Here is a 20,811-nt window from a genome sequence, read left to right on the forward strand (position 1 = left end):
TAAATAGACAACGTAAACAACGTCAGATGAATACAATATGTGTAAGATGTACAGATAAATACATATAAATAAGGTGTACAGAGGAATAAAAAAATTTAATTTCCGCAGAACTATTTTTGCTTGTAACTTTCGACTCGGTCATTTCCGGACCAGGGTTCCTTATCTCAAATTGATAAATGTGCCCTTCCCCATCATCCCTGACAGTTTGTAACACTAGCCCGGAAACACCCTGCATACTGCAGAGCTGTGTCTTCTGCAACTGGTACTGATGATTTTAATTTACTTTTGTGGTTTATGGTTGGACATAATAGAAGAATGTGTTCCAGATCTTCATCATGATTATTACACCACAGACAGAGGTAAAGTTATTTCTACAGTAATTAAAATAACACGATTAACTATGATTAATATAAATACAAGCAGAATCGACACCCGTCCGCAGTAAACGAACACGAGATGGCAGTACAGTTGCTAATGCAATTCAAATGGGAGTTATGACGTGACTCTTTATGTAATAACTAGATGGCAGCATAGTAATCCTGATAAAAGTAGTTACCATCAAAGCCTATACTGCAGGGCTGTGTCTTCTGTAACTGGTACTAATGATTTTAATTTACTTCTTTTGTGATTTATGGATGGACAGTATAGAAGAATATGTTCCAGATCTTCATCATGATTATTACACCACAGCCAAGTAGGAGTATCAGAAAGGTTAAATCGGTGTAGGTACAATTGTGTGACAATGTGACCTGTTCTGGCTCTTGTTAAAGTTGTTTGAACATATCTGGGCAAGTTTTTGTACATTTTCAGGTCATTTGGTTTGTTTTGAACGGACTGTAAATTTTTCCTTTATCAGAAGAGAGTCAACTGTTGATCCATAGATCACATATTCATTATATATGAGCTCTCGCCTACCTCATTGAATATTACACGACTACTATGAAGTAGCCAGTGTGTGTGTGTGTGTGTGCGTGTGCGGGTGCGTGCGTGTGTGTTTTTTTTCAATGAGGTAGGCGAGACCTCATATATAATGAATATGTGATGTATTAACTGTTAGCAGTTGTCACAAACTGATGTTGAATATGGCCATAAAAGTCATTTAAATATGCGCTCCTGCATGTATGACTTACATGGTCTAAAGTGCAGGTAGTAAGGCCGTAAAACATTACGAGAGGAGTTCGGCCGGCACCGTGGATCGTGTCCCGGCATAGCTCAGTTGGAAAGAGCACTCAGCGTGTAGAGCTGAGAGGTCCCGGGTTCGATTCCCGGTGCCGGAACGAATTTTTCTCGTATTAAATGGTGATAGTTATCCATAGGTTTATAAAATGAGACCTTACTGAAGCAAAAGCACTGGATAGAGATATCACTTGAAGAGGTCTTGGTTGCAAATATGTTGCCTATTTTGCAATATTATCTACTTGTTAAATATAGTGCTAATTTATACTCCATATTGGTAAAGATGATTAATTTAGAAGAATTTAACAATTTAACCATCATTACTGATTTCTATAAAATCTCTGACATCAAATGTTATGGAATATGTGAAAGAGAATACTGAACATATCACTGGTCACCAGTTAGAAGTAATAGTTGGGTCTCAAAACGAAGATTGTGTTCGGTACATTACGGGCTTTACTATGCCTTTTAATTGTAATGTTCGGATTCATTCCCCTTGCAAAGAACAGCTATATTCCTGATTTTATTTTTAAATGGCCACGAATTGAAGACTTGAAGTGCCCAGAGAATATGGGACTTGCAGCAACAAGAAGCTTTTCTAAATTACAACAGATGATATTCCCCTTAGGAATGTGGCCTGTATTGCCATCATATTTAATGAATGACTCTGTGAATGCCATGGCGTTACAACATTCACAACCGCCAAGAATCATCCGAACACAAAAGTCACAGTGACAAAATCGCTATTATCTGTCACAGCGATTTTTCCCGGAGTTGTGACGGCAAGAAAGTGTCACACCTCACCCCTACTACTCAGTTCTAATTATCATGTTTCCAAAATTAGTATTATAATGCTCTTATAATACAAGAGTCAAGTTAAAAAAAGAACTTGTATAACTTCAAAGTATTTTTAACTGTTATTAGTAAATATGTTTGGAGTTTTAACGTACCTGAATCAGGATTAATCCTGGCTCGAAGCTGCAATTTTGTTCCTATAGGAACTGCTTGGTCAACAGGCAACTCACTGTTACTATTGTTACCCACCCTCGTGGGAGGTGCTTCCTTGTACAGAGCCACTTCATACTCTAATCGTCCAGGTGTTTCCTCCACCACTCCCGACACGCGAGCACCGTTTGGACTGAAAAAGAAGCATACGGTATCCTACATATAAAAATTGGTAAAATGTTTTAAATTTAACACTGGTGTCCGGCAAGGATGCAGTTTATCACGACACTATTTAAATTAGATCTATACATGGGCACTCTGTTCAGAAAATGGAAAGCTAAAATATTTTAATAAGTAAGGAAATAGGATTAATCTACAGTAGTGGCAAGAAAAACCGGATAGACCCTTGTAGCTGATTTCAGAGCCTTGTTCTCTCCAGAGCACGATAGACTGGTAACTTTTCGTGGTTCGAATCCTGTCTTGGGAGGAAACTTTTTTTTTGTTCCTTATTCAAATTTATTCCCAATACTTTTCGATTGCAGCGATATTTTACTACTTTATTAACTTATTATTCCCAGAACATGAATTTTACCGGCAATCGAAAAGTATTGGGAATAAATTTGAATGAAGAACAAAAAAATGTTTCCTTCCCAGGCAGGATTCGAACCACGAAAGTCTTAGTTACCAGTCTATCGTGCTCTGGAGTGAACAAGGCTCTGAAATCAGCTACAAGGGTCGGTCCGGTTTTTTTTTTGCCACTACTGTACTTTTATTTTCCGACTATTTTGTTCTACGGGCCAAGTCTGAATATTTATAGCTTCTTGGGATGCTGAATCCAAAACTGGGTTCAGATTTTATCCATCACCTACCATTTTTCCGCAACATGCATTGACATTTTTATTAGTGCTGTCGATCGATCAAAATATTTAATCGATTAACGATTTGAATTTAATCGATTAATCGAGCTTTGAGTATGCGCTTAGTACTGAACATTAAACTTTTATATCAAACCATAAATATCACTGCAGTACACTATGGCATGCTCTTGTGGAAAGTAGGAAGTAAATTCCTATTCTCTACTCCTGTACTCCTGTACTCCTGGTGCCAGCAAATTCGTTTCTTTTAATCTGGAGCGTAAGAGCTCAGATTTTTTTCTTGGGTAATCCTAAATATCTTATTAAATCATTGAGTTTAAACTGGTAAACTCTTCAGGACTTGCATTTTCTACATCACACAACCTTATAGATTATGTTTTTGATGTTCATCAATAGGTTAATACAAAATGTTACATTAGAACACTGGGTTATGGGTGCAGCGAAAACACCAGCATATTAATACTATGAAACATAAAATATAGTTTCGTATAAAAGTGGTACGTGATATGCCATTTTATGTCATTTCTGGCTTCAGCACACAAAAATACATAAAGGAGAACTAGAAGTTTTTAAAAAAGTTTTTTTTTTCACCACGGGCCTGTGTAATTATTCAAGAGGGAAGTATTTTTTTAGAGCCTCAAAGATCATGCATTGTCACTTCCATGCTAAAGAGTTGCTGTTAGGCCTAGGAAGAAAAAGAATAATAATTCAAGGGAGAGAGCTGTTCTTTTAGAACAGCTGTGACCAAACTGGGTATCGTAATTGCATCGTGTAATCAAAGACATTCATACTAGTAAGGGGAGTTTCCTGTACATTGCTCTCTGTCTCGCTCACGTACTGAAGGTAAGCAGTGTCGGTACCATGTTGCTGTAAAAACTCTCTGTCTCTAGCAGGAACAGAAGGTTTCGTACAGAATGGGAAGAGGAATTTATTCGCTGCTTTGTCGGAGAAAATGTAATATGTTGCTTTGCTCAACTGTTCAATTAGTAGTAGTATATAGAAGCGACATTACAGGGCATTACGCTGAATACACAGACATAACAGGTATTATTATTATTATTATTGTTATTATTATTATCATCATTATTATTATAATTATTATTATTATTATTATTATTATTATTATTATTATTATCATTATTGAGCAAGTGTTACCATAATTCTCATATACGTGCTACATCTTCCCTTGAAGTCTAAAATAATAATTACTAGACTACGCTATATCTCCATTTTAATTTTTTTTTAATCTTTTGATGACTATCATCAGTTATTTACTAGTCACTGATTTTTTAGTAGTAGTAGCAGCAGCAGCAGTAGGAGTAGCAGTAGCAGTAGTGGTGGTGGTGGTGGTGGTGGTGGTGGTTGTTACTGATTTAATAGTAGTAATAATAATAATAATAATAATAATAATAATAATAATGATTATGGTAATACTAATAACAATACCGATAGCATTACCAGTAGCAACAGTAGTAGGTAATAATAATATAGAGAAACTGATTGAATATTACGTGCTAGTGTAGTAATAAAACTCCAAGAACTGAAATCACCCATAAATCATCGTCGTGAAGAGAAAGATGACATAAATAAATGTAAGGAAGCCAGCTATCTAGTGGCGAACGAAATAGCTCGTTCTCTTAAGCCTTCCAACGGAGGAGAGTTTTTTAAAAGCGTAATGATCAAGGTGGCTGAAATAATTTGTCCAATGAAAGCAGCTGTTAATTAATTTTGAAAAACTCCGCTTTCTCGACTAAATATCCAGAAGAGAATTCAGGAGATTTGTGATTGTGTTCATGAGGAATATTAAAAAAGCAAGAAAAATTATGTATATATATATATATATATATATATTGGTTCTTGATGACAGTAGTGGCATTACTGATACAGCAAAGCTTGCTATTTTTATTATTGGGTTGATGAAGAACTCAATGTTAGTGCACGAACCACCACTGGTTGTAGTTTTCATGCCATGTACCTCTCCCCCGTCTCTTTACTTCATAGAATGTCTCTCGCGTGTAATAACTGCCGTTCGAGTTTTGGTCACCGCTGTTTTAGAACATCAAAGGTCATGTATTGTCCCTTCCATGCTAAAGAGTTGCGTTAGGCCTATGTTCAGAGTTAATAAAATGTTTGTGTTACTTACAAGCTACCAGCAAATCCAGCAGCTTTGTTCTCAATAATGGTAGGTTCTGGTGGCTTGCACATGATTATCAATTCCTGGTCAGACATCATTACAACGCCAGGGAACTGCGGGAACCAGATGCGAACATGCACAAAACCCTGAAACATACAACTTTTAATCAATATTTTCCAACAGCTTCAGGTATAATAGTAATTCATAAATTACATAACTTAGCTAGGTACCAGTACTGAGAGTACGTTAGCAATAAGAGTGTAGTTGTTGTTAACGGTCAAGGTAAAAGTGGTTGGTGTTCCTGAAGTTATCCGATATTAGAAACTTGCTTAGAAATTTTGTTACCATAGTTTCAGAAAAGATAAATTTATTATTTAATTTCATTTAAGAAATACTGTATTTTCGCATTGAACTTACATTTCTCTTCAGGACACCACATCTTGAGAAATCCGTGATGAGGAGGTCATAAGCAAGTTCTTCTGAATCTGATAAATCAGGTCGAATTTGGCAGGCAACGTCTGTAAGTGGATCCACTTGACGATCATCAGCAAAGATAGGAGATCCTTTGAAACCTTCTGGCTTTCTAAGTTTTGCTGCAATTGTGTCTTTCGCAGCACCTAGACCGTGGTGTCTGTGCGTATCAATTCCATTGTTGCTACCAAATGTGCACTGTACATCCGACACTGTGAAAAATTAAGATCGTTGTAAAGTCCTGACAGCAAATAAATTTTACAGAATCTTATTAAGTTATATTGTTCGACTTTGTTAATGTAATACTGTCATGTTTTATAGGATCGTCAGTCTGAATTGTATCCTTTTCGTGTCTTGTTATTCAAATCTTATATTATCTGTATAAAGTTACAATTATGTATTGTGGTAGTATGTGACAACTACTGTGTAGAATTAGTTAGTTCAAGAAATATTTTTCTTTTCGTATATGAGTACTGGGTGTTCAGTTCAAAGTGTGTCATGGCTCGCTGTATGCCGTCACATGGCTAGTCGATGAGCCTAAAGAATTCAATCTTCCTACACTTCCGCAGAAGTGTATTACTTATGTCAGAGAAGTTGCCTGGCAAGTACGGCGTTCATTCAGAAGAGTACTTACCGATACGTACGGTAACTCCGGTAGTGGCAGGAATGTGAACTGTTTCGAAACATGTACTGAGGTGAGTTTTTTCTTACTGTCGGGATATGGGGAGAGGGTTAAGACGATTACTTACGTATTTGTTGACATCAACTTCGACGGTCAACATGGACACGGAGCATTTGATTTGTATTGTGGAATGTTGCCGTACACAACCGATGATAAATAACCTGCGTACGACTTGCCCGCGCAAAACACAGTTCGAAAGAGGTTATAGTAGCACATAGACCGTACAGACCGCCATCTGTTGCTACGACGTTCAAGTCATACCGTACACGTTCTCAAGTTCAGATTGAAGAACGCCTTAAATAATAGGCAACTTCTCTGACATATAAGCTGAAACGCGCTTCAAATCGGTGACCCAACAACAGTGACGTCATGACACACTTTGAAATGAACACCCAGTATAGTAGAACCTCGATAATCCGAACTAATTGGAACCGGCGGTAGTTCGGATTATTAAACATATGAAATTACTCTACTTGAACTGAAGTACGTATATTTGGTTGTGCATTCGGATTATTGAAGTTCTGATTATCGAAGTTCTTCTGTAATTTAATAAATGAAGCACCTACTAGGTGGATATACTGTACAGTGTCTTTCATAAGTAACGAGTCTATCGAAAAATTAACCATTTTGGATAATTTTTTGAAATGATGTTCATCCTCACGAGAAAGAACCTTTCCCGGCGCCGTATAGTCGATTTAGAAACAAACACCTCCTCCTCCCCCTCCGCCAGAAGAAGCCACTTATCCACGTGTAATGTGCATTTGATGGCAATTTCATTAAAATGACCTGGAGCACGGTCTTCTATACGCCAAGGACTTAAAATGACCTAGCGCATGGCCTTCTATACGCCAAGAATAATGACACACGGCCATCCCTATACACATTGTTATGATGGACTGGAATGATAAAATGCCACGAACCTCACCAGACTCCATAAAGAGTTGACACGTACATTCAGCAGAACGGAAGACATTTTGAAAATTGTACACCATAAATTGTCAACAACTGTGTTTACATTTGTGTTTTAATAAAGGTTTAAAACACTGACAATTCTTTCGTTTAATAGCTCTGGCGTCGAGGAAAGGGGGTGTTTGTTTCCAAATCGACTGTACGGCACTGGAAAGGGTTCTTTCTCGTGAGGATGAACATCATTTGAAAAAATTAACCAAAACAGTTAATTTTTCGATAGACTCGTTACTTATGAAATACCCTGTATATCGGTATTGAGAGAATGGGTCAAATATAATAATATTAGAGCTATATTATTCTTGTAATTAACTTTCAACTGCAAATATTTTATTATATATATATATATATATATATATACAGTAGTACATAAATAAAAAAGAACATGAAAGTGAACTGCTTACATAATAATAATTCTTTGAATATGTTCTTTTCATTCACTAAACAATATTACGGTATTACAAAACCTACTAGTCACTGAGCGAGTATAATACTAGAAATGTATTGGATATATTTTCGTTATTAAAAACTTACCATCATAGTCTTGACCTGCTATAAGTGACACCTAGAAGTAAAAGAAATTAGTCACATTTTAGTAAGCTGAGAATTTGTCACAAAATACTATACATATGCTAAGTGGACACAACGTTACTCAAATAGGTTGTATATTAGCTATAAAATAAGTATCATTTTCAGAATATATTGCTACCAATGGAAAGTTTGTGGGGAGCCAACATATGTCACAAAGGGTTTCTGAAGATCTGTAACCTCTCCGTCATTGTACTCTATTTGATATCAGCGTCATTTTTCACGTTTTCACAAGCGACTTAAATAACGCAATAGTGCTGCATGCAATCATATCGATGCTATTTAAATACACAAGATTAGTGCGAAATATGTCCTATGCTACAAGATACCATGAAATCGTTAGAAGTGGAGACAACACGTATGATAAAACACATTTCGGACAATGAGAACAGAAGTTAAATGAATTAACATCAATGCGAGCACATCCATACACACCATATATGCATACATAAATAGATAGGTAGGTAAGTGGATTGGGTGGTTAGGTAAATAAATAAATAATAAATACATAAATAGACAAATAGATGAACAGATAGATAAATATACACTAGATAAATGGATACATAGATAAATAAATATTTAAATAAATAAATACATATTTAAATAAATAAGTAGATAAATGAATAAATAATAAATAAAATAAATAATAAATATAAACAGTATATACATAATATACTATTACTTGACCAAGGCGAGTGGAGCCGCGGGCGTAATGTGAACTATCGCGATGCGGTATTACGAATGCAGGAGCAGTAGCGCCACGGCTCCGGGCTGCAGGACTCAACTGGCCTTGGTCGAGTAATACATATATAAGTATATTTTTATATACCGTACCTATAAATATTATCTACACGGGGTGTTTCAGAATTCAACCGAAGGAATTTATCTGGTTATAGAGTGGTTTGTAGACAAACAATTTGATATAAGGAACTAAGGATCTCCGATGAAAAATATCCGAGTTATCAGTTGTTAAAGTTGTTTACATTTGATTTTCATAATCCAGTATTAAAATGAATTAGAGTTGTGGAATGGTACGCGATGGTTTCGGATCTTATGAGGGATTGCATGAAGCCCAACTATTATTTATTTATTTAGTTATTTATTTATCCTGGTGTTAAGGCCATCAGGCCTTCTTTTCCACACCACCAGAAATACAAATACAATAATAGAAATAAAAAGAAAGATCACACTACAAAACAAAGTAAGTCACACAAAAATATACAGAGGTTGCAGTCACATAAACTTTAGATGAGTTAAGGACTAATCAACCACGTTTTCAAAATTTAGCCTTCATACAACCTGTAAAATTGCCGGCAAATAATGAGACTGCATGCCACTGCTCGTTTCACTCTCTTTCATTTTCGTTATTGTAGGCCTACCTATTTGAGAATAAAACGATCGATGTGAGAGTCTGGTGTAAAGGACAACGCGTCAGATCCAGTGGTGTATTTCTAAACAAAAGATTTCAGTAGTACCGGTAGTAGTCGTCTTCGTCGTCTTCATCACCATCACCATCACCATCACCATCACTTCCACATGAATATTTGTGGAATGTCAAACGAAAATACATGGATTCGAACCTAGATAAGGTATAACAGAACTCATTATGAAACTGTTCAAATATGAATGAAATAGGCCTATGACTTTTTATTATAATTGAGAAATATGACGATAATATGAAAATAAAAAAGTGCCCTGGCGCAGCTCGACCTCGAAAAATAGTACGTTGGCGCCACCAGGGCACGCTAGGCCTCAAATACACCCCTGATCAGACCTCAAGCCAGAAAGTAGCCGGTTCGAGTCTGTGTGTATTGTCGAGTTGACGAAACAGGAACAGTAGCTCGAAAAACAATGGATCAAGGAAGAATGAGAGTTGTTGGTACACCTGACATGGAAGAAAGTATTCTACAGTGTGTTGCAGAAAATTCAGGTATCAGAAAAAGCCAGTTTATTGACTAACATTTCGTACGTGTCATATGACCGCATGGGATACTTCATGAGCAGCTTCTGTATCCGTATCATCTTCAACGTGTGCAGGGTCTTATGCTAATGATTACCCGCCACGAGAGAACTTTGGCAGAGTTCGTTGCACAAACTGCCAATCCGTATTCGATGTGGAATAACAATCTTTTTTGTTTAGTAATAATTGAGGCATTGACATGGGAAAGGTCGTAACTGCCAAACATTCGAATTTTTAGGTTTTTTTTATTGAGAAGGTAGTAAATGGCCATGCCAATGGCACAGAGAAGGTAGTATGTCCGTATGTAATGAAACGAAGTTGGAAACGTAGTCACTAGATGTTGTAAGTTGTATGTGCACAGCTGTTGGCGCGGAGAAGGTAGTAACTCCTTTTACAACATCAGAGGGTGTCTAGACAAATATGGGCTGATAACTGTGCAGGGCAGAATAAGAATCTGATGATTCTAATGGTCCTGATTTACATTATTGCCAAGAAGCATTTTGATTCAGTGGACTTGAAATTCCTGGTTTCAGAACATTCCTACATGCCATGTGATAGGGAATTTGGCATCATAGAGAAAAGAAAAAATAGATGCAAGACCATGGTTCCAGAAGAGGTAAGGCCTAATAATGTAATAATGATGAAGGATGAGGATTTCTTCGACTTTTCTGCAGAATGTGACAAGTTTTTTAATACAACTCCTATCAAAATCAGCACCCTCAACTGGATTAGACTCTCAAGAGCTGATTTTCCTCTAATAAAAACAAGACAGTCATTTAATGACCTTGAAATGTGGACAGAGCACAGGATTTTTAAGAAAGGACAGTCATTAACGTCAATCACTAACTTGCAGTGCTTGCAACGCCTTGAAAGAAGACCAGTCGTCCCTGATGCCAAAAAGAGAGACTTGTTATCTATGTTAGACTTCCTCGATGAAAAATATCATGCATTTTACCGAAAAATTTGTGCATAATGTATAAAAAACGTTAATTCTCAGTTTGGCTAAGAAGTGATTTCAATGTTGTATTTTCATAAAATAGGATTTCACAGATAAATCTGTGCCAGACTTTTCAAATTTCATATGTTACACAAATATGAGTGTATGCCTTTCATTTAAAGCAGTTTCTGTAATAATGTAAGTGAGAAAGTGTTCATAAATTTGTTTTTTGCTTCCCCTGAAAAAGTTTGTTTCTGGCAGTTACTACCTTTCCCATGTCAGCGCCTCAATTGTTCGTAAAATTATCATATGAATCAGACCACTCATATGGATAAATAGCCCACATTTTCTCAAAACGAATTGTAAATATTGTTTTTAAATTGTTTTAATATATTCTCGAATTACTACATATAATCAATCGACTTAAAAACCTTGCTAATGTATTTTTCACAATTTTATGTTAATTTTAATGTATTATTTTCGTACCGATAATAAATTTGTGTTAACCATTTCTTGTTTTGATTTACATTTTGAACAAAAAACAATCAACGTCTGCTATACATTGCTTACAGCTTTGTCTAAACTTGTATTTATAAATCTGAGTGCCTATACAAATCTAAGTCCAATAATAATAATAATAATAATAATAATAATAATAATAATAATAATAATAATAATAATAATAATAATAATAATAATAATAATATCTTGTAATGTACGTTTGCATTTTAGCCACCGGCTTGGCTCAGTCGGCTTAGGCGCTTGACTGCCGATCTCGAGTTACGTTCGGGCGTGGGATCGATTCCCGCTTGGGCTTATTACCCGATTGAGTTTTACCGAGGTTTTCCCCAACCATAAGGTAAATGTCAGGTAATCTATGTCAAATTCTCGATCTTATCTCGCCAAATACCATCTCATTATCACCAATTACATCGATGCTAAATAACCTAGTACTTGATACAGCGTCGTTAAATAATCATGTAAAAAAACCTTTACATTTGACCTCTGTATTTTATTTAGAAGTGTTTCAAAAGGAATTTATTTTATATTATTTATGTTTACACTTTTCAAATTTTGATAAATCATGTAGTTGCTCTTATTTATCAAATAGGTACTCCTCTCTTAGATGCCTCTGACTGAGTTTATGGCTGATATGTACACCTAGGCCTAATATCACGCAGTACATCTCACTTGACGATATGTGTCAGAGGAAGAACAATTGTTTGTATACATCTTAACCTCCCGAGTCCTGAGAGTATAGTAGTCTATACTATACCATATTTCATACATGATATAAGATGTGCAGAGACCTGAAGTATAATATAATATACCTGCATTTGTGCCCTAACTGTAACCTGCGGAATTTTCCCTCATTTCAGTGACCTTTTTAAGTGTAGAATTATATTCAACTTTAAAAATAAAACAACAAATACCTCGGAACGCAGGAGATTAAGCCTGACTAGTGAAATATGTTACTATTCAGCGATGTATACAATGGAGGGGGAAAGAAACTGGCCACCCTATCTCTTGCCTTGGTTGCCTAATGAGTGACACCTTATTGGCGTCACTTATGAGGTTCCAACCTGTCTTCGGACAGTTGACTAAACAACAACAAGTCTCTTACTTACTAACTTACAAATAACTTTTTAGGAACTCGGAGGTTCATTGTTGCCTTCACATAAGCCTGCTATCGGTCTCTATCCTGAGCAAGATTAATCCAGTCTCTACCACCATATCCCACATTCCTCGAATAAAATTTAAAGTGTGCGTAGGTGCATTGCATAGGTCATATTTTCGGAAATGCCTCCCTGAATCTCAAGTCAACGGTCCGCACGGATGTGAACCGCACGTGTAGCATTTCGCAGCTTCACATGTTTGTTCCTTATTGTCGCCACGACATCCAAAATGCGTTCAAGCAACTTTTCACGTGTTTGTACCTTAACCTGATACACGATGTCTTTCATCCACCCGCAGATGCAGCATTCTAAGTTATGGCAACAAACATGCCTAGCGCTCCATTCACTATGACTTACTTACTTACTGGCTTTTAAGGAACCCGGAGGTTCATTGCCGCCCTCACATAAGCCCACCATTGGTCCCTATCCTGAGCAAGATTAATCCAGTCACTACCATCATATCCTACCTCCTTCAAATCCATTTTAATATTATCTTCCTATCTATGTCTCGGCCTCCCCAAAGGTCTTTTGCCCTCCGGCTTCCCAACTAACACTATATATGCATTTCTGGATTCGCCCATACGTGCTACATGTCCTGCCCATCTCAAACGTCTGGATTTTATGGTCATAATTATGTCAGGTGAAGTATACAATGCGTGCAGCTCTGTGTTGTGTAACTTTCTTCATTCGCCTGTAACGTCATCCCTCTTAGCCCCAAATATTATTCACTATGACGCGTTTCGAAAATGTGTTGTAACTCCGTGATTATGAATGTAAGCCCATTAATTTATATAATTTTTTTTGTTCAAAATAGCCTCAGGAATCACCTCCATGAACCGGGAGAGAACTTCTTCAATAACCCTGTATAATAGCATGAGATTAAAATGTATATGATATCCTAGCTAGACATTTCACGTTAGAGAAGAAACACCATAAAGCGGTAAAACATTGTCAATTTATTTGCTACATATTGGTTAATTGATTGGAATAGGCGAATAGGGTACTGCGAAAGTTCGCCGTTATTGCATTACTGAATTATTTATTTTTGATACAGGTAACATTTCTTTATGTATTTATTTAACTTTGTACCATCAATAAGAACACATAATATGCTTTCAATTTGTTTAAGTTATTTTAAATGGAACCGTCTTTGTATGAAGTACTTAACCGGTATTCTGAAACTGAAATAAAATACTATTTCGGATTACGTAATAAATTACATACCTCAATACTCTAAGTCTTGATCATATCCACTTACTTTTGTATAACTTAATGTCGAAAATGTACATGTGACAACGAAACCAAAGCACTATAATGTCAAATTATCGTCGAACTCGTGCTCTGTTTCGCCTCCGCCTTTGCCTCCGCTCAGCGTTGCCAAACGTACCAATGCTTCGGCTTGTAACTGAAGGTTCAGCACGTTAATTTTATTTAATAAACACTAAGAAAGGAACATAAACAATTTTTGTTATCTAGTGTTCTCAGTAAATCCCTCCATCAAGCAAAAAAATCCATCTTTCTATCTCTCAATTGATATATTAGTCAATGAACAATCCATCCATACATCAATCCATAAAATGATCGCACACAGTCAGGGCCTGATTTACAATTTCAGAAGCCCGGAGCTTAATTTTCTTTATGAGGCCCCTTCTTTTCATGAATGATAACTAGGCCTATCTTATTTTATTTAAGTTCTGTCACCTATTTCCTTTCACCATGTATTTATTTCACAGAGGTTTTCATTAATTCTCTATTTTGAGGAGAAGGATTAAAAATAAAATGGTCCCATAAGGTACCAGTGATTATATGTGGCCACAAGACAGTTCAGAGCTGATTGCGTTGGTTGTAATACCGGTACTATCCCTCGTTTCCTCTAGTACAGTAATTCAGGAGTTTGAAAGCAATGTTCATTTTTTCCTAAATTTTGACTTGGCTCTTCATAATTTAGTAGCTATGGTGGATTGTTTCTGTATGCCAAAATCTTCATTTGTCTGTGTTAAAACATTCTTAACTTTTTGAAACTGGAGGTCTCTGTAGATAAAGCAGTTACTACTAGTAACATATGAACGAACATACTTGCTCAGTGATCAGCATTGTTTTTTCTGTTGTTGAATTGCAATAGTTTTCAGTTTTCTTTTATTAGCTCCTAACTCAAATTGGCTTGGGAATTCCATTTTTAATTATGGACATTCCTATAAAAACTTTAATACTACCACTACACACCGATCAATGATCCTATGGCAACAAAAATTAGATAAGCTCCAAGGAGCACAAGTATAATCGCCGCTGTCTCATGCTTAACATTCGGCAGGTCTTTGAACGGCCTTGTGAGTAACATTCGGCAAATCTTTGAAATTTAATTGTATTATTGTTTTCAATTTCTTATGTCGCCGCTCCAATCACTTGCCTCAATTTCAATGTTGCAATCAATAAGCTGCTTCCATTATTAAATGACACCTACTTGTCTAATCCACGTGGATTAAAACCGAGGTTGCCATGTCTTGTGCTGAGGACGAATATTAAGGTATGTGATTGAAAATTATTGTTAAAGAGTTATTATTAAGAGTTAAGAATGTCAACGTACTCGTATATGAAATAATAATAATAATAATAATAATAATAATAATAATAATAATAATTTAACAATATAACAAACTAGTGCTTATTCTTATCGAGGAAGTAGACGTGACAACGTGACGCTTAGAGTGAAACCTACAGAGCAACAATCGGTCGGCAAAATTATGTTTTAAAAGCACACCGCACGTTATTGTATGATGCTGGCATGTTAAGTATGAGTCCGCGGTGATGATACTAGCCACTTGGTTTAACACTCAATACAACTGACAATGTTGTTGACTTTGGCTGTTGAATTCATTATTAATCATTTAAATGGGCGTAGTGTTACAATTTGAATAAACTGTACATGGTAGTCAAATTTTACAGGTTGACTAAACTCTGCAATCAACTTATGGCTCTAAACTTAAAACAATAAAGTGATTTTTGATGAGTTTTCTAACATAATAGTTAAGTACATAATTACTTATTTTCTCAATTCTGATTTTCAGTTGGCAGATTTATTGTCTATTTATTTTGCATAATTCATTTTAAAAAATCTTCTTCCTGGATTATGAGGCCCCCAGAATCATGAGGCCCTGAGCAGAGGCACCATATGCTCCTGCCTAAATCAGGCCCTGCTCACAAGGAACAAGATTAATTCGAGTTCATGGCAAATTTGTGCCTTTAATTTCAAATAATCCTATTAGATCCAATCTTTCATTAAAATTAATATACAGTATTTCATATTCACTATTTCCGAAAAATAAACTCGTAGGGCCGTATTCATAGACATTCTTAGCGTGGGCTTCCAGTGGATGATCAGCGAACTAATGTTTTTCGTATTCATAAACCAGTGTTAGCGATATGATATGATATGATATGAATCCCGTACAAGTAACCAGTCGATAGCCGGGGCTAGTTTAGCACGCTCGTAGCGCGGGCTAGCGAAATGTCTATGAATAGCACCCGTAGATACTGAATGTGAACTAAATGTGTCCATGCTTAGAAAAAATAACATATTAGTACACAGAGGGTCAGGTACAAACGACATTAATTATGCTGAAAACTTGTATTTCTCCAAAAACCTTGAAATCGACTTTTTACAGCATCGTCATACTTTCTCGTTGTAGGCTAGCTACTTCATATAATGAGAAAGTAAAAAGGATGTCCGTAAGAAAATGGGACGTTAAAAGGTTCATGCGTTTTGCTGTTTCCTTAAGTACACGGAAGAGCAGTGTGAACAAGAGATGAGATAAAATGGTGGCTGAACGGTACGTCGAGTCCGTTACTGTGCAGACTGTGTGTCGGTCGAATGTGGAACACTCATACAGCATATGACGTGTCTAAGCACTTTTACATTTCATTCCTATTAAGTATTATCTCTCATCTCACTTATTTGATTTTCATATATTCTGCTTCTTAAGAATATCTGTTTTGTAAGAGATTAAAGACTTTTAAGCATAGACGGAGTTATGAGGGGGGGGGCACTGAACTCTTTTTCTTTTATTAACGTTAAAAAATATTGAATTTGCTTTTGTTCATGATTAAGTTTTTGTGCTTAAATTTACGAATTAATGTCTTCAGATCATGTGTCTAGACTATAACATTTATTTTAAATTTTTGAATGTATATGAATCTCTACACCTCATTTGAGGAATGGAAGCACTGTAATGTTTCTTTTGTAACAGCTGCACTTATGTGTTAGAAGTCTGCAGGTGTTCAGGCCACCACTTGGAGAAATATGAATAAAATGCTGCACAACAATGCAGAAAAAAAGAAAAGTGATCCCGATATAATGTGTAAACTTAAAGACGAGATTAAATAAAATAATTCTGTGGTGTTCAGGTAAAGGGAAATGCCATTTTTTTTGTCCAGGTGGAATTTTGTTCCCCAGATGAACACACAAGTTAAATTATAGAAGTGAGTGTGCAAAAATCAAAAGAATACTAGCAGTTGATGTGTTTTATTTGTGTAGAAAATTATTTGCAATAAGGACTCCAAGTTTAATTTTAATTTGTCTCCAAACTCATTTCTATGACTTATCTCCTTTCACCCAAACAACACAAAATTAGAGTTTTTCATTTTTTATGATATCTTCAGGAAAGCTTAATAGGCTATAAACAATTTTATGTTCACACTGTTACGTAGTTTTGTTGATGTATATGTGTTTCTGTACGAGAGAGAAAAAAGAGGGAGATTGTTTTAAATTATGCCCTATTATAATTTATAGTAGACCTACAGTTCAAGCCCTATACTATTAAATTATCATATTCTAATATACTGTACTGTACCACGGTCAAGCTACAACGAGGGGAGGACGTAAATGATGACACCATAACTGCGTTATATGGGAATTCTATGATTTTGCTTTGCCCCCTCCCCAAGGAAACTCTTCTCTCTCCGCCTATGTTTTTACGAATGATTCATATTAACATACACGAATCAATAATGGTATTGGTCCCAGCGAATGCAATAATTGGACCCCTTGATTAAAAATGAATAATAGCAAAGACTATAATAGTAGCAATAATAACAACTCGTGTCTTTCATACTGAGTACAGGATGAACTTCACCCAGTCACACATTGTACTGACACTCATCCCTTAAATACTAGTCAATAGAGAGAGAAGTGCTTTCCGGCAGAATCGTGAATTGTGTCTTCAAAATCAATTTTCGCCCAATTTCACGTCCAGTAGTCATCAAACATAATTATTTAAGCATGGTTGTACCATGATTTCTTAATTGAAATGGTTGGGTCCAAAGACGTTATATGGTTGGGTCCTGCCCAAGTTCTGTCGGTCATCGCGTTCGTGCTATAGAAGTCAAGCCAGATCTCTTCTCTTTTCTGTCTCCTTTTTTCTAGCAGTCTGGTCGAATTCTCGGTAGATGGCAGTTTGTACCGTAGGTCTTCACTGCTCTGTAGGTCTTCTATTAAGAAATTTTCCCTCGCCAACTCGTAGGCTATACTCGATGGCGCGTGTTTGAGATCCCGAGAGCTGCTTTTAAGAACCGCGCTTTGACGTTTTCCATAGTTCTGAGATCTCTTAGACTTAGGTTGGTCCATACGATGTCAATGCCGTAGGTTATTATCGGGACAATTTTTGCCTCGAAGAGCCTAATAGCAGTGTCCAGGCTGAGCTGCCTTATATTCTTAATATCAAACATTGCCTTGATTGCTGATGTTGCCCTTTCTTTGACATGGATCCGGAAGGACTTTGTCGTTGTTTGCAGTGTTACTCCCAAATATTTAAACGCGTTGGTGACTTTTAGTGGTTCATTTTTGTAGTAGAGGTGTCGTTGTCCGTCTTTCTACCTCCCCTCCTGAACGTCATTTGTACTGTTTTGTCTTTGTTGATCTGGAGCTGGTTTTCGTCTGCCCAGTTAAAAAACCAGCTCCAGATCAACAAAGACAAAACAGTACAAATGACGTTCAGTTTACAGTTTAATGCATACTAATATTATATTTCAGTTTAATAAAGATATACATACTTATTTAACAAGACAAAAAGACGATATATTTTTTCTCAGCATAGCTCAGTACCTTATGGAACAAAAGGACTTAACTATTTGTTAACAACAACTTTTAACCAACTTCCTTTAGAATATAGACTTTTACCAAATGGCCGGTATTTTAAGAATTGTTTAAAAATACGTTTTTGGGAAGATTATTTATTTTAATTCTCAGTTGATTTATTTATTTCATGGTTTCAAACTTTTTCTTTTTTCTGTCCAAAACTTTATGTTATCTTACTATTTGTTCTTATTTTGCTTCCTTTCTTTCATAAATTCTTGTGCTATTGTTTGTTTTTCACAGACTCTAGTTTTATGACCTTTTCAATTACATTGTATAACATATGTATGTGTTCTTGTATAGCCCCTACATATGAGTTATACTCGTTGGGGCATATTCAATAAATTAAAAAAAAAATGAGAAAATTCAAATGTAATTTCAATTGAAATCTGCAGAGAACCCTTCAAAACTAACATAGAAATTTCCTTAACTTTTGTTGGGACTCCAAATTTATGACAGAATGACACGGATTGTTTTGTTATGGTCCCTCTAGAGCCCACCATTAATCCGATGGCTTCTATATCCCTGAGTTTATGTGATATTTTGTAATAGGGGACAGTTGATTCATAAATTGTCCTTTTCTCTAGATTAACTTCCTCTGGTTGATTCTGATGCGTCTCGAATCGAATGGTCGGATCCACAATATAACCTTTTGTCTCTCCAGGTTTAAATGTTATAATATCAATACGCCGAAGACTTCCGGTATCCGCTATTCCATGGACTTCTTCATAGATAGTGTAACCATTGGACTTAAGGCATGTTGCGATTACAGACATGACCTTGTGATGTCTGCTGTTACGAAGAGTTTCGCCAAATGGGCATGAACCCAAGACATGAGCCATACATACTGTCGGATGTTGGGTAGTATAAACCATTTGACGGTGAAATTCCATTGTTACAATAATTTTTCAATAAAATGTTATTAAATATAATATTGTATAACAATAATGTGATGTACATGTACAGTAGCCTACAATAAATTAATAGACATCTGGCATCTCTGGTATAATGTAATATATTAAAAATTGTTATTGAAATATAAGTTATTTGAATGGTTCCATTGTTATGTCTATTGTAATGGATGTAAGATGAGAGAAAAAGAGCATGTGAGAGAACTGAATGGTCGCAGACTTGTCTAGCCTAGAATTACTTGTTTATATAGTAACGCCCTAGCTGATTGGCTATTCCCATGTTATGAAATGGCAACATAAGAAGAGAACAACCACCAGATCCTTCATTGTCGAAAGTCATCTTTCAGTAACGACCGCTAGATGGAAGAATAGTTGGAAGCTATTACCATTTGTTTATGCTATTACCACAATATAGGCCTACGTATTACTCCATGCCATTTCGTAAGGGTTACAACGTGACTTCTTTTGCAGTTGCTAGATGGTAGCATAGTGAAATTGATAAAAGCTGTTGTCTTGAAAGTCCATTAGGCTGATCAATCTTTTATGTGATCTGATAAGGGCTGATACTTAGCGACAGAGATGCTAGCTAGTCCAATATTACAGACAATACCGTTAATATTCAATGAATAAAGTTTTGCTCCAAAACTTAATACTATAATAATTTAATTTTTATTATTATTATTATTATTATTATTATTATTATTATTATTATTATTATTATTATTGCTCCCTTATAATTCGAGGCCCCAGCGGCCGCTGGGTTCACCCATGCGATAAAACGGCACTGCACATCAAGATATGATTTAAATTCATATGCCTATTTTAGCTAATACGTAGTCTCGGCAACATCATCGGAACTTGAATGTTACACAAACTACACTATTTGTGCACAGCTGAGGGTCAGAAAATTTTCTTGTAAAATTTCTACCTCGGGACTGTTATGTACCAATATGCTTGGGTTAAATCCCAAATCTCTCCGCAGTGTATATGAAGAGAAGGCATATGTCACTGTTAATAGTGATTTGTTCGTCGGATGGGGACGTTAAGCCTGGCGGCCCCTTAGTGCTATTCGACAGGAGTAGGCTATGTGCCGGCACCGGGTTTCCCCTTCTCCCTTCCTCACCTTCATCATCATCCTCACCCATTCCCTATACTACACTTATACGAACACTTAACATACACTCATCCTAATACACGACATAACTCTTCACAGATACACATCATGCATAACGTGGCCCATCGAAGTGGTGTGCAATTTGAAAATGGGTCACAGTCCTGCCATCTATCCGCAGTATGCGGAACCAGAATCTCACAAAGTGAAGTGGGTAGGCATTACACACACATACACACATGTATCATAAAA

At 36.1% G+C, this 20,811-nt stretch overlaps 1 protein-coding gene across 1 annotated transcript in view; it reads right to left on the reverse strand.

Moving 5' to 3' along the window:
• LOC138713645 (uncharacterized) overlaps positions 1 to 20,811 on the reverse strand; it is a 64,802-nt gene that overhangs the window by 20,920 nt on the left and 23,071 nt on the right. Inside the window, exons 2-5 of the mRNA XM_069845900.1 lie at positions 7,784 to 7,814; positions 5,548 to 5,813; positions 5,140 to 5,276; positions 2,127 to 2,314 (exon numbers count right to left, since the gene is read on the reverse strand). Coding sequence (XP_069702001.1) covers positions 2,127 to 2,314; positions 5,140 to 5,276; positions 5,548 to 5,813; positions 7,784 to 7,814 — 622 coding nt within the window. The remainder of the gene's footprint in view (positions 1 to 2,126; positions 2,315 to 5,139; positions 5,277 to 5,547; positions 5,814 to 7,783; positions 7,815 to 20,811) is intronic.

The sequence above is a fragment of the Periplaneta americana genome, chromosome 14 (genome assembly GCF_040183065.1).
Source record: "Periplaneta americana isolate PAMFEO1 chromosome 14, P.americana_PAMFEO1_priV1, whole genome shotgun sequence".
Lineage (NCBI taxonomy): Eukaryota > Metazoa > Arthropoda > Insecta > Blattodea > Blattidae > Periplaneta > Periplaneta americana.